This window comes from Bombina bombina, chromosome 7 (genome assembly GCF_027579735.1).
Source record: "Bombina bombina isolate aBomBom1 chromosome 7, aBomBom1.pri, whole genome shotgun sequence".
NCBI classification, from domain to species: Eukaryota; Metazoa; Chordata; class Amphibia; order Anura; family Bombinatoridae; genus Bombina; species Bombina bombina.
Genome location: NC_069505.1, coordinates 36,302,269 through 36,328,817, shown reverse-complemented (window position 1 = coordinate 36,328,817; position 26,549 = coordinate 36,302,269). Strand labels below are relative to the sequence as shown.

The window sequence follows — 26,549 nt, the reverse complement described above, 5'->3', positions numbered from 1 at the left end:
TTATACACTTTGTTACTGCACAAACAGATTGTGCTCACACAGTGTCCATTACCCGCATCTCTGTATGTATGGCTCGCTCTGTTAGAGTGTGTACTAACTACTCACTGCTAAAACGTTTAGTGCAACCGCCGTTTTATAGGGTGACATAGTGAGAGTGGGCGTGACATATTTTGCGGCCGGCCTACATTCCATATCCCTCCGCGCTCTCCGCCTCTGTTACGGAACCGCAGCCGCAATTCTTTCTTACCCGGCGGAAGCAGCCATCGCCCGGCAGCTGTTTACGTTATTCCCAGGTGAACAGCATCCTCCCGCTTAGTAACCTGTATTCATACTCCTCCGCCTTCCCGTATACCAACTCCGCGTTCTTTTTCTCCGCTTCTCGGTTTCTCCGGCGGAAGGACACTTCACCGTGCGGGAACTACTTTGTGCGGCCCGCCGCCATCTTGAATGTTAATGTTTCCTCCGAAAAATATATTTATATAAATATAAGCCTCCCGTGCCGCACATTAACCCTTTCCCGTCATTATTAACCCTTTATAGCCGCGCTCACTTGTTCCTGCTCTGTATTATATATATCAGTATATAGCGACATTATTGTTATTTACCAGTAAACTAATTACCGTGTAATTACAGGGAGCTGCCCTCACTGAGGCACCAATAACTCGCGGAGCCGACGACCACCGACACAAGGTAATAGCTTTATTATTTCTTGTATCCATATTAGTTTGACAAAGGCTGGATCCTTCGGGTTCTGTCATGTAACCGACCTACCTGATCATCACTTATCCCAGAATGCCTGAGTGATTGGGCCCTGTACTGCGCTACATCTTATGTAGGTGCTATATTTACCCCCACACCCGTCACCTCCGCAGTTTATTTGTGTCCCCTTTAGCTCTATACTGAGCTACACCCTAAGTAGGTGCTATATTTATCCCCCACCCCCCCTGTTATGTGTCCCCCTTTAGCTCTATACTGAGCTACACCCTAAGTAGGTGCTATATTTATCCCCCCACCCCCCCTGTTATGTGTCCCCTTTACCTCTATACTGAGCTACACCCTAAGTAGGTGCTATATTTATCCCCCACCCCCCCTGTTATGTGTCCCCTTTAGCTCTATACTGAGCTACACCCTAAGTAGGTGCTATATTTATCCCCCACCCGTCACCTCCCCTGTTATTTGTGTCTTAGTGCCCCCTTTTACCCTCTGTACTGCGCTACAACCTATGTAGGTGCCATATTTACCCCCCACACAGGTTACCTCCCCTGTTATGGTGGTCTATAAAAGTCCCCTATCCCTCTGTACTGTGCTACACCCCTATGTAGTTGCTATAATTTACCCCATCACCTCTTCTGTTATGTGTGTCTATAAGTGTCCCCTGTCTCCCTGTACTACGCCACTATGTAGATGCTTTATTTAACCCCTGTTACTTGTCTCTCTAAGTGTCCCCCTATTCCCTGTACTGCACTACACCCTATGTATGTGCAATATTTATCCTATTTCATCTCCCCTGGTATGTGGCTCCCCCCCATACTCTATAGTATATGTAGGTGCTTTGTTTATCCCCTGGTACTCCCCTCTGTATTTGTTTCTATAAGTAGTCTGTCCTACTGCGCTACACCCTATAAAGGTGCTTTATATATTTCCCAGGTCATGAGTCCCCCTGTATGTTCTATGAGTGCCACTTTACCTTATGTACTGCACCTCATCCTTATGTTACTGCTTTTATCCTCACCTAAGCTGTCTGTGCAGTGCTAGTATAGGAATAAGTAATATAGTGTATTTCAGTTGGGTGATGAGATTAGATCTGCACTAACCAGTGTAATATCACACCATAATACTTTTACCATTGCTAATACTAATAGGGTTTAACCTCTGTATCTGGTATAAAACCATACCCTTTTATTAACCCTTTATCTGGCACAATGCAGTGTCCACTGCTTCAGCTACCAGGCCTCTAGCAGCCCTGGGGTTAAATCCTTCTGGAATCTGGTAATTTTGATGGGATGAGGAGCAGGACGCCGCCTTGTGTCTGATGTCAGCGGGTTGTGCCCTGTAAGAGGTACACAGGCCCCTCATTCCTGCTTTGGCAGTGGACCATGTTAATCTGTTCCCTTTCTCAATACTGAGCTTTTAATAAACAGATTTATTTCACCCACCTGTTAAACAGCACGTCAGGGCTTTTAAATCCATTTAAATGGTTTGTGCCGTTTGATTGGCTGCTGGGAAGAAGAGGCGGGTGGTGTTTTTGTTTCCTGAATGTATCGCTTGGCAGTTTGTGATGTTTAGCTTCCTGTAATGTGTGCAGCAATACCAACGTCACCAGTATTCAGCAGTCAAGGGGTTAATATTAAGATAGTCGGACCTCAGGGAGGCTAGGAGCTGTGGCCTTTTTTATTGGATTAGCTAAATAATCTGCCCTCTTGTTTCTGTAGTGTGACTGGCTTCTGATGACGAAGGGACAGAAGTGAATGGCAATGAAGGAGTTAAGTCATGGCTGCCAGCTTATTTCTTGCAGTTCCAGTGTGGCCACAAGATGGCAGCCAGAAACAAGTAATGAGTTCTCTGGCTGTTTATCGCCACAGCTCATGTACATGGCAAATCCTAACTGCTGCCGGGATTATTTGCTAAGCAAAATCTCTGTATACCACTGGCATTGGATCATACATGTGCACAGCTAATGTATGATATTCATGCACAGGTAATTCCTGGCAGCCTGGCGCTGTAGCCTATCCGTACACAGCTAATACCTGGCGCTGTAGCATACCCATGATACACAGCTAATACCTGGCGCTGTAGCATACCCATGATACACAGCTAATACCTGGCGCTGTAGCATACCCATGATACACAGCTAATACCTGGCGCTGTAGCATACCCATGATACACAGCTAATACCTGGCGCTGTAGCATACCCATGATGCACAGCTAATACCTGGCGCTGTAGCATACCCATGATACACAGCTAATACCTGGCGCTGTAGCATACCCATGATACACAGCTAATACCTGGCGCTGTAGCATACTCGTGCACGGCTAATTTTTGGCAGACTGGTGCTGTAGCATATTTTGTCCAATAGAAACAAAAACAAGTAAATAAAATGTGTAAACTTGTAATTAATCACAACAAAAGCACTTGTGGAAGGATATACAATCCCCAGGTATACAATGCCAATATCCTTAGAAAAGGAAACAACATATAGTGAAGTCCTATAAGGTAGTGCAGATAAGTGGAATGTATCTTACTTACACTTGTGGAGCTATAAGTGAAAAAGCTCATGTATGAAACCTCCATTTAATGATGGACCAGGAAATAATAAGATAGATTAAAATGGTTAATAGTCAAATCACTCGGTACAAAGAAAACATATGAAAAGAAACACTCGCCCAAACGCTAAAACCGCCACATTTGCGATAAGCTACACTTGTGTTCAAATTCAGTCCCAGCCCTCCTTGTGACATAAGAGTTCCAGCAGTCCAATAAAAAAGAGTAGCTAAAGTACAGGGGCATTGGGGTAGAGTAGCTAAAGCACAGGGCCATTGGGGTAGAGTAGCTAAAGCACAGGGCCATTGGGGTAGAGTAGCTAAAGCACAGGGCCATTGGGGTAGAGTAGCTAAAGCACAGGGCCATTGGGGTAGAGTAGCTAAAGCACAGGGCCATTGGGGGAGAGTAGCTAAAGCACAGGGCCATTGGGGGAGAGTAGCTAAAGCACAGGGCCATTGGGGGAGAGTAGCTAAAGCACAGGGCCATTGGGGGAGAGTAGCTAAAGCACAGGGCCATTGGGGGAGAGTAGCTAAAGCACAGGGGCCATTGGGGGAGAGTAGCTAAAGCACAGGGCCATTGGGGGAGAGTAGCTAAAGCACAGGGCCATTGGGGGAGAGTAGCTAAAGCACAGGGCCATTGGGGGAGAGTAGCTAAAGCACAGGGCCATTGGGGGAGAGTAGCTAAAGCACAGGGCCATTGGGGGGAGAGTAGCTAAAGCACAGGGGCCATTGGGGGAGAGTAGCTAAAGCACAGGGCCTTGGGGGAGAGTAAGCTAAAGCACAGGGCCATTGGGGGGAGAGTAGCTAAAGCACAGGGCCCATTGGGGGAGGAGTAGCTAAAGCACAGGGCCATTGGGGGAGAGTAGCTAAAGCACAGGGCCATTGGGGGAGAGTAGCTAAAGCTCAGGGCCATTGGGGGAGAGTAGCTAAAGCACAGGGCCATTGGGGGAGAGTAGCTAAAGCACAGGGCCATTGGGATAGGATAATTGTTGGTGTCTTAGGTCACAGGGCAGCTAGCAGTGAACTTAGGTAATACAGCTGTGAGATAAATGGCACAAGTATTCCTAGGATAAGCAAACAAAAGGCAGCAGCACCAGTGAAAAATAATCCTTTATTTAGGACAAAGAGAAACAAAACACAACGTTTCGGGGCTCACCCCTTAGTCATGTGGACGCATGAGCTCTGAAACGTTGTGTTTTGTTTCTCTTTTGTCCTAAATAAAGGATTATTTTTCACTGGTGCTGCTGCCTTTTGTTTGCTTAATACTGTGATTGGGACCTGTCTCTATCCCTGCAGCCTGCTTAGTGTTGGCGCTGGTATGTGCTGATCTCTCACACACTTTCTGTACAAGTATTCCTAGGGGTATTTTAGGGTCATGTTACTGGGTATGGGGAGCAATGGTTGGTTTATGGGCTCTCTGTAGTCCCATATCTAAATACTAAAATAGAGATACACTTTAGTTACTACCACCAATGGCTTTATGAGCAGAAGTCTTTAAATTGTGTCCTTACAACAGACCTTGCCCCATATGTTTCACTACAGGTGCAGCCAGACTTGTCGACCCGTTTCTCAGGGCCTCTTCAGAGGGTGACTAAATGCAACTAGGTCAGGTCTTATGTTGGCATGAAGTGGTTGGGCGAATCCAAAACCATGGTAGTGAATGGGAGGAGACATGGGAGCAGGTTGTCTTCTGAGCACCAGCAGAACACACAGCAAGTCGCACAGCTCTGGGAGAGAGAGAACCTCAGAGGCAGCAAAAATGGCCCCGATCGTCGATCCAGCAGATGTAAGTATCTCTCTTTCCCTAACTCTAGCTTATAAGTGCCCAACTGTCTCATACACAGTAACTTAAATGTGTTTCTGCATAAAGGGACATTACCCCCACATACCACTCATGTACCTCCCGCTAATCTTCTGCTGACATATTGGTACCTAGGTTACACTGCAGGTATGTGAAGGGAGAGTTACTGCATATTTAACACTAAATACATCTCATGGTCATCCCGCTGTTAATGGTGCTGTCATATTGGTACCTAGGTTACACTGCAGGTATTTGAAGGAGAGTTACTGCATATTTTACACTAAATACATCTCATTCACCTCCTGCTAATTATTGTGCTGCCCCATTTGGACTTGGGTTACACTGCAGGTATCTGGGGGTGAGTTACTGCACACTAAATGCATCTCATTCACCTCCCGCTAATCATGGGGCTGCTGTAGTGTTATAGGTAACACTTTAGGTATATGAAGGAGAGTTACTGCACATTAGACACTAAATATATCTCTTGATAATCATGGTGCTGCCATATTAGTTCCTAGGTTACGCTGCAGGTATGTAAAGGAGAGTTACTACACATTAAAAACTAAATACATCTCATGCACCTCCTGCTAATCATGGTGCTGACATATTGGTACATAGGTTACTCTGCAGGTATGTGAAGGAGAGTTGCTGCATATTATACACTAAATACATCTTATTCACCTCCTGCTAATCATGGTGCTGCCATATTGGTACCTAGGTTACATTGTAGTAGTTGAGATTCACAAATCCGTCACTTTATAGCCACAAGGCCACGAGCGGCACAATTAGCTCTCTGGGCATTTGAGTCAGATGTTTTGTGTATCACTTGTTAATGTGCATGAGATTTCATCTTCCTTCTCTACTTTTTTTCTTCCTCTTTGCATCGATAACATATTGCAGGTAGTCCATCTGCATTTGAAACGCCAACTCGCTACGTGCCATCATCAGGAATGACGGCTAAGGAGCTGTGTGAAAATGATGACCCTGGCGACAAGTCTGGTGCTGGATCCCTATTTGGGATTTCAGACGCACAAAATGAAACACCAGGTATTTGTTACTTCAAAGTGCTACATGTTTATTTGCAGAAAATTATGTATCAAGTGGGATTAGGACAATAAAGTAATTTTTTCATAACTGCTGCATGCGAAAGAGCTTTATAAATGTATTCGATTTTTGCAGAACAATAATTCCCATCTTGAATAAAACTGCAGTTTGTTTTCATGCTAGTTAAGAATATCCCTATCTCCCAACACGGCAGTAGGAGTTGTCATCCCCAGTGAACAGCTGACATTTGAGTATCAAGTGTGTTCAATTATGCATTTCCTTTCTACTTGTACCATCGGTTTAAACATCTAACTTAACTTTTTGTGCAAAAACATCTTTCTTTCTAATGGTAGTGAGAGTCCACAAATTCATTCATTTACCTATGGGAAATACCTTGCCTGGCCACCAGGAGAAGGCAAAGACACCCCTAAGAAGGCTTTATATATCCCTTCCAATCCCCTACCCTCTCAGTAATTCTTTGCCTCGTTTCATGGAGGTAGGCAGAGAAGAGGTGCTTTGTTAGGATTTACAATTTTGTCCTTGTATGGACTGTTTTTACAAGAGAGGGCAGGGGAAGTTAGAACCTGTAATCCTCTTGGTAATGTCTGTTGGCTGCTGGTAGTTCTCATGCCACTTTACCAGTACTCTGAGTCGTTCTCCCCTTTACACAGTTACCGGTGTCAGTGATGCTGAAATCATCTGTAGGGCAGAGCTCAGTTTGGAAGACTCGTCCTGGTAAGCTTTTATTTTCCTTTGTTGCACCCTAGATGGCTTGTTGCCTATATTGGGAATACTGTGGCTCTAAGAGGGATAATTTTAAGTCCCCTAACTAGAGACAGGGGATATGGGTGATTCACTCCCGTGGGGGTAGGCCCAAAAGGTCCTAAGTGTAAGTGCTAACGGTAGTTTAAAAGTGACTCTCAGGAATCTGTTTAATTTGTGCTCAATAAGTAGATTATGTGACGTTTTTCCAGGCCTGTAATTTTCTCCTGTGGAGGGTATACACAGAGGGACCACAAATATGTTTTATTGAATTCCCTTTTTTTTTTTTTAACATTGCTTGGGTCCTTAAATCTGGCAGTCACAGACAACAGCGGCACCGGTTTGTTTTATGATAGTGCTTTGGTGCAAGCTGTGTTAGAGTGTTTGGTTCAGCCGCAGTCATATCTAATAAACTTAGTGGTGGAGTGTTGGAGCGAACCACACTCCCCTAAGCTCTGCCTTTTTACCTCATCGAGAGCAGTGCTGAGCAGTTTGGTCTGTAGAAGCGTCTAGGAAGGAGCATGTCCGGGGGTTGTGAGACACTTGCCCAAAGGGCTCAATTGAAGGGGATTGGTGGTTTTTCAACTTTAATATTTATACTAAAGCGTTGAAAGATCTTTTAATCTTATTGTGATAGGTATTCAAGCATGGAGGAATCTGAATGTTTTCAGGACACTATAGGTCAGAAGATTTAATTGAATTTAACAAATGTATGTTATTCAAAGTAGTATAATGCTGATTTTACAGCCCAATTATAATCCGCAGTTACTTCTGCCCTGAGTGCTATGCCTGTTGCTGGAAAAACTGAAGAGAAAGGTCAAAATAACTCTTCTGGGGTTAAATCCAGTAGTTCTTTGGAAACTACTGTAACCAGTAATGCTCAACTTTCTGACTAGGAGGTTATCTTTCTTTGTCTCAGCTGAAAAAACTCAGGAATCAGAAGAAGTAACGTCAGGTTTAATATTGAACAACCTACGGTATTTTACTTAAGGAGGGTGTTATCCGACGCTGGATGTTTCCGAGTCTAAACCGGCTGAGGGCAAATGGATTTACAAAATAGACTGTCTATAGGCCTATAACTAAGAACCCTGAGGTGTCCCAGTCCCTTCTCTAGTAGCGGACATTATTTCTAAGAATTGGAAAAGCCTAGGGTTCCTTTTTCTCCTCCAACATTTTAAGAAAATGTTTCAGGTTCAGATAATCCTTGTGGACTACCTGTCCCCTAAGTAGTTAGGGGGCCATTTCCACTCTGGTGAAACATACTACTATTCCTCTAGAGGATAGTGCCTCATTTAAGATCCTATGGGAATAGAACTATAGAGGGATACCTTAGGAAAGTCTTCCTTCAGTCTGGTTTGCTTTTTCAGCCCGCTGCAGCGGATGGCTGGTGCTGCCACCTATTGGTGTGATTCCTGTATCCGAACTGATTTCGTGGAGTTGCCACTGGAGGATATTCAGGATCGAATTACGGCTCTGAAAACAGCCAATTCTTTTTATTTGAGACGCAATTATCCAGATTATTCGCCTCAACACCAAGACCTCTGGTCTTGCGGGTATTGGCACGTAGAGCTCTCTGGCTCAAGTCCTGGTCTGCAGTTATGGTATCCAAGTCGAGACTCTTATCTCTAGCCTTTAAGTGTATGGGGTATATTTATTATAGTGCGAGCGGACATGATACACTGTTGGCATTTATCATTGCACCAGCAGTTCTTCTGAACTGCTGGTGCAATACTGCCCCCCTGCAGATTCGTGGCCCCAACCGGCTGCTAGCAGGGGGTGTCAAACAGCCCGATCATATTCAATCGGGATGATTTCTGTCACTGCCTCAGAGCAGGCAGGAAAGTTATGGAGCAGTGGTCTTTAGACCGCTGCCTTCATAACTTCTGTTTCCGGTGAGCCTGAAGGCTCACGTGGAAACCAGGGGCATCAAGCTCCGTATGGAGCTTGATAAATCGGCCCCTATTACTTAATTTGGTCCAGGATTGAGTCATCATTTCTACTGTACTGGAGGTAAGGGAACATTTCTGCTTCAAGCCAAGAAGGCTTAAATCTAAGTCGTACTGGGGGCAACTTTCGTTCCTTTCTTCAGAACAGGACTCAGAGGAACAATCCTTTAGAACAAATTGGATCCACCCAGTAGTACCTGGAAGCCTAACCAGTGTGGAGTAAGAACAAATATCCCAAGAAATCGACCCCTGACCTGAGATCAGGTCTAGTAGGGGGCAGATTTATCTCACTTTCAGGAAGTACGGGCTGAGTCCATGTAGGATCCGTGGGTTCTGGACATTGTCTCCTGGAGATACAAAATATGGTTTTGTTTCAATCCCCCAAGGGGACAAGTTCCTACCGATCAAGGATCACAGGGAGGTCAGAGAAAGAGTAGTCGTCTATTGGTTGTGTGGCGGAACGGTTATCCATGGAGTTGTTTTTCCAGTTCCTCTCACAGAGAGGGGAAAAGGTTTTTCTATTCCCAGCCTGTTCATAGTTCCGATCTGAAGTGTTTAAACAAGTTTTTGAAGGTTCGACTTTCAAGATGGAAAACCATCAGATCTATCATCCTCTGGTCCAGGAGGTTTCAGTTCTTGACCACATCGATCTAAAGGATGTGTATCTGCATATTCCCATCCACAAGGATCATCATCAATTCCTTCAATTTGCCTTCCTGGACAATGATTATCAGTTCATAGCTCTTCCCTTTTTTTTCATGAAGGTCCTAGGAGCACTTGTTGCAGTATCAGATTGCAGGGGGATTGCTGTGTCACCTTACTTGGATGATATTTTGGTTCAAGCCTACATCAACCACCTTGGTGGAACCCGCAGTTTGCTCACAACAAAGGAAGTTTCTTGTATTCTTCACTGTGGTGGAGACTTACTATTGTCAGCTATCCACATTCCAGGCATGGACAATAGGGAAGCAGACTTTCTAAGCAGACAGACTCTGCACTCTGGAGAGTGGTGACTCAACCTGGAGATGTTTGCGCAATCATCAGTCACAGGTGGGGACGTCCGGAGAGATGGACCTGATGACTACTCACATCAGCGCCAAACTGCCATGATAGCTATCAAGTTCCATGGAACTTCAGCTCTAGTATAACTTTCTGCCAATTGTCCTCCTTCCTCAAGTCGTAGCTCAAATCAAACAGGAGGGGAATTTCAGCAATACTGCTAGCTCCAGCGTGGCCACGCCAGACTTGGTATGTGGATCTAGTAACAATGTCATCTGCTCCTCCATGGCGGTTACCCTCAGAGGCCAAACCTTCTGGCACAGGGTCCATTATTTTATCAGAATCTAGATTCTCTGAGACTGACTGCATGGAGATTGAATGCCTAGGTTAAAGTATCAATTACAGTCTCTGACTATGATTCAGGCCATGAAGCCGGTCACCAGACATGTGAAAAAACGTATCTGTCTTAGTGTGCGGACAGGGGGTTCTCCTGGCGTAGGGTGAAGACCCTGCAGATTCTTCAATTTCTTCAGGATGGTTTAGAGAAAGGCCTGTCAGCTAGTTTTTCTTAAGTGGCAGATCTCTGCTTTTTCTGTTTGTTACTAAGAAGTTGGCTCGGTTGCTAGATGTTCAGTCTTTTGTTCAAGCTTTGCTAGAATCAGAACTGTTTTTAAACCTGTTGCTTCTCCATAGAGCCTCAATCTTGTTCTGAGAGTTCTTCAGCAGGCTCCGTTTGAGCCTATGCATTCTATTAATATTTAAGTTTTATATTGGAAAGTGTTGTTCTTGTTAGCTATCTCTTCTACTCGAAGAGTTTGAGTTATCGGCTTTTCTATGTGACCCGTCTTATTTGATCTTTCATGCGATAAGGGTTTGCTGCGACCAAAGATGGGGTTTTTACCTATTATTGTTGTTTCCACATACAATATTAATCAGGAAATAGTTGTTTCTTCTCTTTTTCCTAACCCTTCTTCTTCTAAGGAAAGGTTGTTATACAATTTGGATGTAGTTCGAGCTTTAAAGTTCTATCTTTATATTACCAAAGAGTTCCGTAATTATTCTTCCTTGTTTGTTTTGTATTTTGGAAATCGCAAAGGGCAGAAGGCCACTGCTGTTGCTTTATCCTTCTGACTCGGAAGTTTGATTTGCATGGCATATTTTGAAGCAGGCCAGCAGCCTCCCTCTGGAATTACTGCAAATTCTACATGTGCTATCTCTTCTTCCAGGATCTTCAAGAATGAAATGTAATTTAAACAGATGTGCAAGGCTGCTATATGTAAAATTTTGTGAAAGTATGTAACAAGGACCAAATTTGAGGTTTTCACTTAAGCTGAGGCGTCTTTTGGGCGAAAGATTCTTCAAGGGTTGGTGCCTACTTCATAGGATTGCCTTCCATACCTTCCCTCCCTATTCATTTTGTGTTCTCCAAAGCTTGGATATTTAGTTTCTCATAGGTAAATGAATAAATTAGTGGACTCTCACAGCAATTAGAAAGTAAACAGAATTGAATGCCTTACCTGATGATGCATTATTTTCTTTCTTGGCAGTAAGAGTCCATGAACCCACCCTAAAATAATGTAGTGGTGGTAGTCTTTGGCACCTCCAAATACCCCCTTGTATCTTTCTATTGTTTCTTATCCATTACTTTAACTACTGCAAAGGTAGGGGAATTGGGAGGGATATATAAAGCCTTTGTTGGGGTGTCTTTGCCTGCTCCTGGTGGCCAGGTAAAGTATTTCCCATATGTAAATGAATGAATTTGGGGAGTCTTGCTGCCAAGAAAGAAAATAATTTTCAGGTAAGTATATATTGTTTTCAAGGCCCATTAAAGGCACAGTCAACTCAAAATGTTTTATTCTTTAAAAAGAAAGATCATCCCTCTTTATTACCCATTCCCCAGTTTTGCACAGAAAACATGGTTATATTAAAGTGCCAAAAAACAGGTTGCTATCTGTGCATATCCTAAAAGGGTCTAGCTAATTTAATATAGTTTGCAAAAAAAAAATTGCTGGCAAGTATTTTAAAATTATTTTTTAAAAATAAGCAAAATGAATTGCATAGCTTAACTGCATTGGGACAGCTAACTCATGCCTCTTATCAGTGTTTAGACACAGGCATTTTATTTCCCAGCTTCTAGGCATGCCCAGCAGACAATCCCTATTCACTTTTTTGCATTTTACCAAAAGAATAAACATATATACAGCCATAAAAGGAATTGGGGGGGGGGGGGGGAGTTAGAGCTTTACAATTCAGAAACTAAAAGAAAGGTTAATGACAAGGCACTGCAGTATAAATTTGCAGGTAAAGTAATAAAGTACATATTATATTATTTTGTCTCTATCCCAACTTGTTTTATGTCCCTTTAATACACTTTTTATCTCTGATTACCTTGTTTCTAAGCATCTTCACACAGTCCCCTGATCACATGGCTTAAATGCAAGGCAATAGATAATAGAAAAGTCAATAAGTGCTGTGTTGTTAGAACCCACAGGCGTGAGCACAATGTTATCTATATGGCTAACATGAACCAGTACTCCCCTGTTGTGAAAAGCTAATAAAGCATGTGATCATGGGGCTGTCTTTAGTGATCTAGAAACAGACAGAAATGTAGAGGTTTCAAGGTTCTAAAGTATATTACTATAACAATGTTGGTTGTGCAAAGCTGGGGAATGGGTAGTAAAGGCGTTATCCATCGTTTTTAAACAATAACAATTTTCGTGTTGACTGTCCCTTTTTAAATACAGCAAAATTGTTTAATTAACAAGTGCACAATAAAAAGGAAATGCCATAGCACTTAACTCTTAATTTTAAATTGGCAATAGGATTTTTTTTTTAACAAATTTCAAAGTTTCCTTTAATTTGTTGGCAACCCTGTATCATGTGACAGACCATCAGCCAATCACAGACCCATATACACTTACACTTTTTTTTACTCTTGCACATTCTCAGTAGAAGCTGGTGCTTCTGTGCATATAACTGTATCATGTGACAGCCACCGCCAATCACAGACTCATATGTATACACTGATCTCTTGGACATGCTCAGTAAGAGCTGGTGTCTCAGTGTGCATGTTAAGACTGCACAATTTGATAATGGAAATAAATTGAAACGTTTCTTAAAACTGCTCTATGTGAATCATGAAAGTTTAATTTTGACTTTTAACATATGTTGACAAAACATTATTTTGCTGTGCGTCCTGTATTGGCTTCAGTGGTATCCTAGACTATGCACAAGTAATTAGTAGTTCTCGTGCAGGTTTCGACCAATCAAAGGGCGGCAGGAGGAGCTGAAAGAGGTGATTGAGAACTTCAAGAAGAAGGAGCACTTAGAGAAAACCTTTAAAAACCCTGACAGCTGGCGAGCTGGGCGCGACACTACTTCCTCAACAAGAACAAGATGCAGGAGAAGTTGTTTAAAGAGCATGTAAGTTCATTCATGTGTTGTCTGAGGCAGGACGTGATAGGGAATGCTGGGTGTGTATTTCCTCGTGGGCGTGGTCTCACTGTAATAATGTTATGCAGGGAGTGATGTTGCCCATCAGTAACCAATTGTATCTGCGGTACAACAAACAGCTTCTTTAATGCTGTTAACTGTCTTACAGGTGTTTATCTACTTGCGAATGTTTGCAACTGATAGTGGCTTTGAGATCTTGCCATGCAATCGATATTCATCTGAGCAAAATGGAGCCAAGATAGTTGCTACAAAAGAGTGGTAAGTGGGGATAAGGACACCATACTGTCTATACTCGCAGCTAGTCCCCTGTACATAAGTGCATGCACCTTACAGTTACTTGCATATTGCTCAGTGTGCTTGTGACTAGGAACGTATTTAGTGATTGTGCTTTTTCTCGCTTATTGCTCCCTAGTTCACACACAGACTATATCACTGTATGTAACTGCACATGCTAATGCAGGGAGTTTAGAATCTAATGCTGTAATATTGTCTGGTTCCTTGTGCTGTGTGTCTGTGGCTGGCCATTGCTTGATGTTGTATGTGAGCAATTTGCTGAGAGTCTAAATAAGCACAGTGAAACCCAGATAACATTTCCTCTGCATCCCTCTCTGTGCAAGCAGTGATCATTATGTAAAATGAGGTGCTGGGATTTTATTCAGGTTTCAGGGCCCAACATTATACTGTACAGTGCAACGAATATTCTAGCACCAGCTGCACCGTGTTCCGGAAACGCCATAGAGAAATACGTTTAACCAGTCGGTAATGTTTGAAGGCACAATCTATTGCCAGTTAAACATGTTACTTTCACACAAGCCTTTGTGATCTAAGGATAAGAGTTCTGTGGGGATGAGACCGTCTGATAAGTGCAGGATATTACACTTGCAAACCTCAGAGCACTGGTGAAATCCTTGTATGAAACTCTATCCCTTAATCATCAGGTGCCTGCCATGGCTCATGTGGAGAATACATCCGGGAGTTAGCACTTTATCTCCTCAGAGGGTCTTGTCACGCTCTTACATGACTTTGTATTACACTATGCTCTTTTCTATCAAAGGGTGCTGAATCCTTTAACAGGGTTACTAGCTAGCCAAACAAACGGGCACTGTTAAAGGGACAGTCTACACCAGAATTTTTATTGTTTAAAAAGATAATCCCTTTTTTCACCCATTTCCTAATTTTGCACAACCAACACAGTTATATTAATACTAGCCCTAAAGCCCGTTCACACGGGCCATTTTTTGCAGTCCCACCTCTTGCGCTTTGCTCTTTCCCATCTCTTGTTCTCTTCCCCCCCCTCTCTCTCTCGCGTGCGCGCCCAGCCATGCTCACGATTGTGATTATCTTGTATCTAAGCCTCTGCAAACTGCCCTCTTATTTCAGTTCTTTTGACCGACTTGCATTCAGTCAATCAGAGCTGGCTCACCTGAACTCCACGTGCGGAAGCAAAGTGTTATCTATGACACACGTAAACTAACACCATCTAGTGGTGAAAAACTATCAAAATGCCCTGAGAGAAGAGGCGGCCTTCAAGGGCTTAGAAATTAACATATGAACCTCCTAGGTTTAGCTAAAACCAAAAATTGGTGATAAAAGTAAATTGGAAAATTGTTTAAAATTACATGCATTATCTGAATCATGAAAGTTTATTTTGGACTAGACTGTCCCTTTTACTTTAGCAGGTCTATGCTCCTACCCACAGGCTTCAGGCTGCAAACTTACATGCACAGAGAGTTTACTGAGCATGCGATGCCTGTACTTTCAACCTTGCTGCTCCATCTTTCTAGAACTCTACACAGATCAGTTCAAGTTGACGCATGGCTTTCCTTCATATACCACACTGACCTTCACATGGGGAGGCTTTGATCATTCCTCTAAGAAAGGGCTTGAAGTAGAAGCCCCAGCGAATAACAAGCTGTATCCTACAGAAACTAATGATACTCTCTGTAATGCTCACCTGGTAGGAAAGAGCGTGAACGTGACGGGATGCCCCAATGAATAACAAGCTGTATCCTACAGAAACTGATAATGCTCTCTGTATTGCTCACCTGGTAGGAGAGAGCGTGAACGTGATGGGAAGCCCCAATGAATAACAATCTGTATCCTACAGAAACTAATAATGCTCTCTGTATTGCTCATCTGGTAGGGGAAGAACGTGACGGGAAGCCCCAACGAATAACAAGCTGTATCCTACAGAAATTAATAATGCTTTCTGTAATGCTCCAAACTGGAAACTCTGTGACTATGTGTCACAGATAACCTATAGGAGGCGCTTACTTAACAGTTGGTGTGGGTGGCCCTAGTGTAAATATATAATAATAATAAACCCATATAAAAATAAAAGCATAACTAAAATACAAAATTGCTATAGAATTAATATATAAATTGTTGAAATCAAATATAAACTTAGTTAAAAAATTATTATGATATGTAAATAAAAAAAAATGAAAATACAAATGTATATATGTGAAAATACACACGTTACACTAGAAGATGTCCAATATAAACGGTGCAAATAAAAAGTCCCAAAATAAGTCCGTCTGAGAAAGGGAAAAGTGGAAAAGGCAGCTCTCGGTCTTCACTTCACAAGTGATGTAATTTTCTTATATGGACAACTGTAAAAAACAGAAACAGAGGCGCCACATGTGTAGATCAATAGATACCAAGACGTGAATCTGGACAAGACACAGGATACTCACAAACGTGAAGGCACTCTCTTGTGCCTGTTAGAGGCAGGCTGGTATTCTAAACAGCAAACCAGCTGGCTGTGTATACGAATCCCCGTCGTGATGTCCTGGAGAGGTGGATGTCCTGCAAGGCAGTCCTTGCCTGGATAGTATCCTAAAGGTTGGAACAAGGGAGAAAGGCTGGACAGCCTTTGGGTTACTTAGAAGAGATTGATGCACACACCAGACTTCGTGAATCATAAAACTAGCATTTATTATACAAAATAAAATAGCCAGTAATGTAGCACATTACAGCTGGTGTGTTAAAATCAAATCTCTTATGGTATATAGAGAAGTAAAGCGACGCGTTTCTCGGGGGTAACCCCGTTTCCTCAGGCTTGTATGCTCTATCTGTGTCTTAATCACCCTTAAATAGGCCTAAGTAACCACATGTTTACAATAAACACTCCCCTTCCTTCCTTTGCTTAAACCAATCAGAACCTTCCTTTCCCCCCACTCCCACTTGTTGCAGTAATTAGTTATTGTTTACTAGGTAAATTTGTCATTGAGGGTGTGCTACTTGTTCCTTAAGATTCGTGTTATATATATATACAAATGATCTTGAGGTTTGTTAACAAAATTATTTTTGCGATCGTGTAGAAAGTTACAACCTGGATTATATACACAAATCATGTGATGTATGTCTAACCCACCAATGATGGCGAAGAACTATGGGGCTTGTCTTAAGATCTGAATCCGATTGGTGGGAGTCTATTTGTTAATGAACTACATTTCCCATGATTCCTGTGAACTCATTTTGTGCGATCGTGTAGAAAGTTACAACCGGGATTATGAAAACAAATCATGTGATGTATGTCTAACCCACCAATGATTGCGAAGAACTATGGGGCTTGTCTTAAAATCTGAATCCGATTGGTGGGAGTCTTATTTATTAATGAACTACATTTCCCATGATTCCTGTGAACTCATTTTGTGGGTGTGGACCGCACCGATTCTGTATCCACCGCCGTCAGCATAACAGATAATGATTTTCATTGCTTAATACAGGTACACACCCATGAATCTGATAGGTTGGTATGGCGTAAACAGACTGACGTCAAGTTAACCAACACTGTTCAATATACGATCAATAATGGACTCAGTATTATGCCCAAAAAAAGTTTGAATGTCCAATGACAATGGCTATATGCGTGATAACAAATATGTATATATAAAAACGGTATGTAATAACAATTAATGTATACGGAACACCAGTGTTATAAAACTATATTCTAAAGACCAGGGACCCACTCCTAACTGTCCCTCTTAGCTTATGTGGTGAAGTGACAATATTTCTATGTTTGGAAATGTGCACTGGTGTACCAAACGCATTGCATAGATTAACGTGACTATGTCTGTGTGTATTTTTATATACCCTATAAATGTCCGAGATAGTAATTTTTATAAATAAAAATTAATAAAATCTCTTCTAAGTAACCCAAAGGCTGTCCAGCCTTTCTCCCTTGTTCCAACCTTTAGGATACTATCCAGGCAAGGACTGCCTTGCAGGACATCCACCTCTCCAGGACATCACGACGGGGTTTCGTATACACAGCCAGCTGGTTTGCTGTTTAGAATACCAGCCTGCCTCTAACAGGCACAAGAGAGTGCCTTCACGTTTGTGAGTATCCTGTGTCTTGTCCAGATTCACGTCTTGGTATCTATTGATCTACACATGTGGCGTTTCTGTAATGCTCACCTGGTAGGTAAGGAGCGTGAACGTGACGGGAAGCCCCAACGAATAACAAGCTGTATCCTATGGAAACTAATGATGCTCTCTGAAATGTTCACCTGGTAGGGAAAGAGCATGAACGTGACAGGAAGCCCCAATGAATAACAAGCTCTATCCTATAGAAACTAATGATGCTCTCTGAAATGCTCACCTGGTAGGAAAGAGCGTGAACGTAACTGGAAGAACCCATCTGTATTCTATTTAATCTTACAGCAGAGGTTTATAGGGGGACAATGCACCATGTCTCTGTTCTATCTTGTCTTTCAGCAGAGGGTTATAGGGGGACAATGCACCATGTCTCTGTTCTATCTATTCTTACAGCAGAGAGTTATAGAGTTGGGGTTGATATCCAGACTAGGTGTTGCATCATTTCCTTTATCTCTGCTTGTTGTATTTTGGAATTACATATCCTGTCTAGTGTTTCATCTGGAAAAAGGCAGTTGTGTGTACTTCTGTTATCAATACACCAGTGTTTTTGTTGGCATGGGCTCTCAACGCCAATATTTTCCTTCCATCTTTTTCTGCTCAGGCACATTTTGAGAAGATTCCCCCTAACAAGAGGGGCATTTTTAGTCTTTCGATATGTTCCTAATGATGCATTGTACCTGCTGGGCTTATTAAATTGTTTCATATGATAAACTACAAGGTAAATTTGTATTTCTTTCTAATGACACGATGAGTCCACGGCTCATCATCAATTACTGTTGGGAATATCACTCCTGGCCAGCAGGAGGAGGCAAAGAGCACCACAGCAAAGCTGTTAAGTATCACTTCCCTTCCCACAACCCCCAGTCATTCTCTTTGCCTACGTTAAGAGCAAGGAGGTGGTAAAGTTTAGGTGTCTGAAAGATGATTCTTCAATCAAGATTTTATTATTTTACAGCAGTGCAAGTTTGTTCTGCTTTTTCCTGGGGTTTAGCCGTAGTCCACATCCGTCTCTTCAGTAGAGCAGTGGTGGCTTTTAAACAATTGGGAACTTGTGGGGTACAATCCCCACTGCGCCTCTCAAACTTTTTTTTGCTGCCCTATCTTGAAAGCCTGAGTAAGCTTATTCAGTCTCGTCCTTTTTCCACAGGTCCATGTGAGGGAGCATGCCTCTCAAACCTGGTGAGCTGTCCTGCCGGATAGAGGCATATTTCTTTTTACAGGGAAAATATGGCACTTCAGCAGTTAAATCTGCAGGGGACATTGTTTTTATCAGTTAATCCTAGTAGGGTTAATTTTAAAAATAAGGGCAGATTATGCAGGCACTGGGGACATGAGGAGTTCTTATTTATTTATTATGTTTTATTTTTGATGGGCTCAGCATTTGTCGTTTTAGCCGGTTAACACACGCACAAGGACTGGATATGTTGTGGTTGTTGTTGTATTTCTTTTTTTGGTGGACTCAGCATTTGTCCTTTTATCCAGTAATACACCAACAAGGACTGGGTACGTTAGTGCGGTTTAACTTTCTTTGCGCACATAGTTTTGTTTTTTCCACTTTTGCGGCACTGCTATGAATTTAATGGCTGCCGGGAACACCAACGACTAAGAAGCAGTTTTCTTTAGAGGCGGCAAGGCTAGTTTTGCACGCCTTCCAGACTCACTTCCTGTGAGTTCCAGGAATTGTATCCTTCAAAAACATTGTTAGTTGCGGCTCTATGGGAAAGCGCAAGTTATCTACGATCGAACAGCCATTTGATGGGTAGTTCCAGATTGAGAACCGGATCGTTTATATTACAGTTTGCCTGCGTCCAGCAGGAAAGGTAGGCACCTCAGCATAATAGCGGAGGTGTAGAGACTGCCTGGGTTTTTTTCAGGACGCTGCTCCATAGTTACGTTTCACAAATATAAACATTTAAAGAGACAGTATCATTTTTGTGCAGTGTTAATTTCCAGGGGAAATAAAAGCTTATAAAATTATTTTTATTTTTTTTATTTTTTCCCTTCCTTTTTGGTCAAAGATTAAGAGGCCTTGCAATATGTACATGAAGCTTGTGTTTCGACTCCCAGGTGGAACCACCAATCCCTTTTTGTTCATGTATTGAAAGAACATTGTGTTATAGGGATAAGCTTTTTGAGCCTGAGCCATCATTAGCTAAGGCGGATGCTGTTCAGGGGTCTCCTGTACCGGATATGCCGCAGCTTCTCCTCAAGCGTCCCAACTTTTTTTCGTCCACATATGCAGTGCCCTGCGTTTCCTCTCATGCTCCGTCTGGAGTTACCTTGCAAGACATTGTTGCCCAGGTATCCTCTGCGGTATCTGAGGCGCTGTCGGTTTTTCCCATGCTGCAGGGAAAGCGCAAGAGGAAATTTATAGATTCAGTGAGCAAGGTTTCTGAGCCTGTTGTGGCTACTCAAGGTGCTTCCTCTCAGAATTCTGGGGAGGAAGATACTTCGGTAGCGTCTGAGGGTGAAATCTCAGATTCAGACAGTGTAATTCCTTTTTCTAATGCTGAAGTTGTATCCTTCAGTTTTTAGCTGGAGCACCTCCGTCTGTTACTTAAGGAGGTTTTGGCTACATTGGATGACTCCGCTACGACTGTCGTAGTCAATCCTAAGAAGTCTAGTAGACTGAACAAGTACTTTGATGTTCCCTCCGCTGTGGAGGTATTCTCTGTACTAGACCGTGCTTCAGAGATTATTGCATAGGAGTGGGAGAGACCTGGTATTCCTTTTTCTCCATCCCCTATCTTTTTAAGAAAATGTTCCCAATAGTTGACTCGATTAAGGAGTCTTGGCAGTCTGTCCCCAAGGTGTAAGGAGCAATTTCCACTTTGGTTAAGAGAAGCACTATTCCCATAGAGGATAGCTGTTCCTTTAAGGATCCTATGGATAAGAAGTTGGAGGTATGTTCACCAGGGTCTGCAATGGCAGTCTGCGGTATGTATTGCTACTGTCACCAGCGCGGCAGCCTACTGGTTTGGTTCGTTGTCTGATTTTATTCAGACAGATACTCCTCTTGAGGAAATCCAGGATAGGATTAAGGCTCTTAAGTTGGTCAATTCCTTTTTCACAGATGCTTCCTTACAAGTCATTAAGTTGGGAGCAAAGTTTTCTGGCTTTGCTGTACTGGCTCGCAGAGCCTTATGGTGAAATCCTGGTCTGCGGATGTTTCATCTAAGTCCAAACTTTTGGCAATTCCCTACAAGGGTAAGACCTTCTTTGGGCCGGGCTTGGCCGAAATTATTTCCGATATTTCAGGAGGAAAAGATCTTTTTCTCACTCGGGATAAGAGGAATAGACAGGACGTCAGAGTAATTTTTCGTTCTTTTTGAAACTTTAAAGGTAAGCCTCCCCCCCCCTCTTCCAAGCAGGAACCAAGCCTTCCTGGAAGTCCAATCAGTCTTGAAACAAGGGGAAGCAATCTAAGAAGCCTGCAAATGATTCAAAGTCAGCTTGAAGGGCCTGCCCCCGATCCGGGAGCGGATCCAGTAGGGGGCAGACTTTCTTTATTCGCTCAGGCATGGGTTTGGGATGTTCCGGATACCTGGGTGGTGTGCATTGTATCCCAGGGACAGGTTCCTCCTCTCAAGATTATCTGTAGACCAGATAAATAAAGAGGTGTTCTTTCTTTGTGTCTGGGGTTTTTTCCGCCCTGGGAGTGATTGTTCCAGTTCCCATATTAGAACAGGGTTTGGGATTTTACTCCAATATGTTCGTGGTTCCCAAGAAAGAGGGAACTTTCAGACCAATTTTAGTCCTACGATGTCTAAACAAGTTTATCAGAGTACCGTCCTTCAAGATGGAAACTATTTGTTCCATTCTTCCCTTGGTTCAAGAGGGTCAGTTCATGACAACCATAGACCTAAAGGATTTGTACTTTCATGTTCCAATCCACAGGGATCATCACAAGTTTCTGAGATTCGCTTTTCTAGACAAACACATTCAGTTTGTGGCCCTTCCATTTGGCCTTGTCACAGCTCCCAGAATTTTCTCCAAGGTCCTGGGGGCTCTGGTGGAGGTAATCCGGCCTTGGGGCATTGACGACATTCTAGTTCAGGCACAGTCTTTTCAACAAGCAAACTCTGAGATCTTGTTGTCCTTCCTTTGGTCCCACGGATGGAAGGTGAAGCTGGGAAAAAGTTGCTTGGTTCCAGCTACAAGAGTAGTGTTCTTGGGGATCATATTAGATTCCCTATTAATGACGATGTTTCTGACAATGGTCAGAAAAACAAGGATTTTCGACTCTTGCCTTGCCCTTCAGTCCTCTCCTCGGCCTTCAGTGGCTCAATGTATGGAGGTATTTGGTCTGATGGTAGCTGCCATGGACATCATTCCATTCGCTCTGTTCCATCTCAGACCTCTGCAGTTATGCATGCTCAGGTAATAGAACGGGGACTATGTGGATCTGTCTCCAGGAATAGATCTGGATCAGGGAACAAGAGAATCTCTTCTGTGGTGGTTGTCTCAGGAACACTTATTCCAGGGAACCTGCTTCTGCAGACCTACCTGGGTGATTGTGACCACCGATGTTAGCCTGCTGGGAGGAGCAGTCTGGGGCTCGTTAAAGACTCAGGGTCTATGGACTCGGGAGGAGTCAGTCCTCCCCATAAACATCTTAGAGCGATCTTCAAAGCTCTACTGGCCTGGTCTCAGTTAGCTTTAGCCCGGTTTATCAGGTTCCAGTCGGACAACTTAATATCAGTGGCTTACATCAACCACCAGGGAGGAACTTGGGGTTCCTTAGCAATGTCAGAGGTGACCAAAATTATTCAGTGGCCGGAGACCCACAACTGCTGTCTATCTGCGATCCACATTCCAGGAGTGGACAATTGGGAAGCGGATTTTCTGAGCAGACAGACGTTTCAACCCGGGGAGTGGGAACTCCATCCGGAGGTGTTTTCCAGTTTGATCCTCAAATGGGGGCAGCCGGAGCTAGATCTCATGGCATCTTGGCAGAATGCCAAGCTCCTCCCGAGGTACGGTTTGTGTCAAGGGATCCACAGGACGTCCTGATAGATGAGGTGACGTGGAATTTTCCCTCCAAGGAAGGACCTTCTATTGCAGGGTCCCTTCCTTCATTCAAATCTCACTTCTCTGAAGCTGACTGCTTGGAGATTATACGCTTAATTTTATCTTGGGTTCTTGGAGTCGGTGGTTTGAGACTTTGATCCAGGCTCATAAGCCTGTGACTAGCAAGATTTACCAAAATATATGGCATAAATATCTCTACTGTTTGAGTCCAAAGGTTTCTTGTGGAGTAGAGTCAGGATCCTAGTATTTTGTCCTTTCTCCAGGAAGGTCTGGAGAAGCGTTTGTCAGCAAGTACTTTGAAGGGTCAAATATCTGCCTTTTGTTGCATAAGCGTCTGGCGGATGTACTTGATTTGCAATCTTTTTGTCAGGCCTTAGTCAGAATCAGGCCTGTGTTTAATCCTGTTGCTCCTCCCTGGAGTCTTTTCCTTGTTCTTAAACTCCTTCTGCAGGCTCCGTTTTGAGCCTATGTATTCCTTAGATATTGAGATGTTATCTTGGAAGGTTTTTGTTTCTTGTTGCCATTTCTTCTGCTCTGAGAGTCTCTGAACTCTCGGCGTTGCAGTGTGATTCCCCTTATCTTATCCTTCTTCCTGATAAGGTGGCTCTATGTACTAAGTTAGTTTTCCTTCCTAAAGTGTTTTCGGATAGGAATATTAATCAGGAAATCGTTGTTCCTTCTTTGTGTCCTAATCCTTCTTCTCATAAGGAGCGTTTGCTGCACAACCTAGATGTGGTGCGTGGAAATTCTATTTGCAGGCGACTAAGGATTTTCGTCTTCTACTTTGTCATTTTAGCTGGGAAACGCAAGGGTCAAAAAGCTACGGCTACTTCTCTTTCTTTCTGGCTGAAGAGTATAATTCACTTAGCCTATGAAACTGCTAGACAGCTGCCTCCTGAGAGAATCATGGCTCATTCCACGAGGGATGTTTCTTCTTTCTGGGCCTTCAAAAATGAAGCTTCTGTGGAATAGTTTTGCAAGGCTGCAACTTGGTGTCCTCTACATTTTCAAAGTTCTATAAGTTTGATACTTTTGCCTCGGCTGAGGCCTCTTTTGGGAGAGATTTTTTTTTTTTTTTCAAGCAGTGGTGCCTTCTGTTTAGGTTCTCTAACTTGTCCCTCCCTTATCATCTGTGTCCTCTAGCTTAGGTATCGATTCCCAACAGTAATTGATGATGATCCATGGACTCAACGTGTCATTAGAAAGAAAACAAAATTTATGCTTACCTGATAAATTTTATTTATTTCTTGACACGGTGAGTCCACGGTGAGTCCTTTCTCTCCTTTTTCCTTCGGTCGAATGACTGGGGGTTGTTGGAAGGGAACTGATACTTAACAGCTTTGCTGTAGTGCTCTTTGCCTCCTCCTGCTGGCCAGGAGTGATATTCCCAACAGTAATTGATGATGATCCGTGGACTCACCGTGTCAAGAAATAAATACATTTATCAGGTAAGCATACATTTTTGTTTTTGCCTGTAGAACGTTTCAGTACCTCAGTATTGGCTGTAGAAAAGCTATGTAGAGAAAATGCTGTACCTCCTAGAGGGGTGTAGGAGAGAGATGTCAGGCCATTTTGAATGTGCAGTATCTTTTAATACAATGAACTCACCCACTACTGGCCTGAGTACAGTGCTCCTTTGTTTGACAGCTGCAAGACAAATACAGGGTGAAAGGTCTGATGGCCTCTCATTAGGTATGTATGTCCATACTACTTCATCACTTGACTTGCTGTGGTTTCTCCTTTTCATGCAATTATTGTATTAGACATCCTTTTATAAGGCACAACATAGTGCTTCTTAAACCTTACACATGCAAATGTTATCACTTTGTATTTGGTCAAATACATTTAAACTAGGAATAGGCTGTAAAATTATTTGCGGCACTTGAGTACCAACCCATTAGTAGAAGATATTAGCTGCCTCATGCTGTAATGATGGTATGCAGTATTTTTACTTACAAGTGCATTGGTTTAACTACTGTCTGCATTTCTGCTCTTGATCTTCTGCATTACGCTCTTTATAATCCCTACTCTTGGTATGTAAGGGGGTGTCTATGAGGGTGTTTTTATATCAGAAGTTTCAGCATTCTACAAGGCGGGAGGGGCGCTAAATAATACCTCTCCTTGTGTTTCCACTGATTGGTAAGAAATGGTTTTATGACAAATTCGTATGCTTGCGATTTTTTTTTTCTTTTTTTCGTCTCACGAAGAATCTCAATTATGTCAGTGATATATGTCCTATGTAATATTACACTACATCACTAAAACTGTACGCACGTTTCCTGAAAGAAACATACAAGGAGCTATTAAATGCTGTCTGTACAGCCGGGCTAAGGATAATGTGCTTAGAAAACATGAGCATGGCTTGTACTTTTAATTCCATACCATTATCATGTTTTTAGCAGCAGCTAATCTTGTGCTAGCCTGCATATCTGTAGCATATAGACTTTAACTGCTAGTAGAAGTCCAGACCTATTGCAGTCTCTTAATTTAATGCCACTCTATTAATTGTGTTTTCACTAGCTTAAAGGGACAGTCTACACATTAGTCATCTTAAAGTCTTACCTTAGATTAAGCTGTAATTAGCCTTCTGCACTCTTTCTATATCACGCAGCAGAAATGGTAAAATAGTCATTTTTAAATTAATAGTGTTTCTGGCCAGTTTGAAATGGCTGCCAAGCTCCACCCACTGATATAATGATCTGGGCTGCATATGGCGCCCAATCACAAAAATCGCCTAGTTGGATTCAACAGACTATCAATGCTATTCAGCAGAGTGCAACCCAGATTGTGATGTCATCAGTGGGTGTAGCTTGGCAGCTATTTCAAACTGGCCAGAAACATTATTCATTTTAAAATAACGTTTCTTTCTAATGACACGGTGAGTCCACAGGATCATCAATTACTGTTGGGAGCATCACTCCTAGCCAGCAGGAGGAGGCAAAGAGCACCACAGTAAAGCTGTTAAGTATTACTTCCCTACCCACAATCCCCAGTCATTCTCTTTGCCTCTAGTGCAAGAAGGAGGTAAAGTACTAGGTGTCTGATAATTGATTCTTCTATCAAGATTTTTTTTTTTTTAAAGCCAGGGCAGGATTGCTCTGATCCTTCCAAAACAATTTGGGTATAGCTGTACTCCATGTTAGTCTCTTCAGGAGGGCTGTGGTAGCTTTTAAGTAGTTGGGAACCTGTGAAGTGGGCCTCACTGTGTTTTCCTAACAGATTGCTGCCCTATGTCAGAAGACCAGAGTAGGTTTACTCCGTTATTTTTTTTTTTTTTTTTTAAGACAGGTCTCTGTGAGGAGTGGCATCCTCTCTCTGAGGAGTGGCATCCTCTCACACCAGGTTAGTCGTCGTCCTACCAGACGACCAGACTGCAGGTAAGTGCCTTTATGGTCTTCTTGGGCTAGGAGGCTGGCACTGATGTAATTAAGGCTTCCTGCTATTCATTTGGGACACAAAATCCTTCAGAGGTAAGGGTTTTTTTTTTTGCGGCAGTGTGCAGGCACTGGTTTACATGTTATGAACTTCCTTCTAGGTAGGAAGGAGTTTAACCTTTCTGCGGGCTCAGTATTTGTTTAATTGCTAAAGACTTTTTGAGGAAAATAAAGTTTCTTTTTTTAGACACGATGAGTCCACAGATCATCTTAATTACTAATGGGATATTCACCTCCTGGTCAGCAGGAGGAGGCAAAGAGCACCACAGCAGAGCTGTTAAATAGCTTCTCCCCTCCCTCCCACTCCAGTCATTCTCTTTGCCTACGTTAGTGATAGGAAAAGGTAAAGTGAGGTGTTAGATTAGATTCTTCAATCAAGAGTTTATTATTTTTAAAGTAGTGCCAGAGTGTGCTGCTTTGTTCTAGGGTGTAGCC

General features: G+C 42.8%; 1 protein-coding gene across 1 annotated transcript in view; it reads left to right on the top strand.

Annotated features, from left to right (window-relative positions):
- Positions 1-324: 324 nt before the first annotated feature.
- Positions 325-26,549, top strand: part of LOC128665816 (histone-lysine N-methyltransferase KMT5B-B-like) — a 220,915-nt gene continuing 194,690 nt past the window's right edge. The window contains 7 exon segments of the mRNA XM_053720034.1: positions 325-690; positions 4,804-5,047; positions 5,963-6,045; positions 6,047-6,109; positions 13,058-13,168; positions 13,171-13,236; positions 13,415-13,524. Of these exon segments, the coding sequence (XP_053576009.1) occupies positions 4,885-5,047; positions 5,963-6,045; positions 6,047-6,109; positions 13,058-13,168; positions 13,171-13,236; positions 13,415-13,524 (596 nt within the window). The 5' untranslated portion in view covers positions 325-690; positions 4,804-4,884.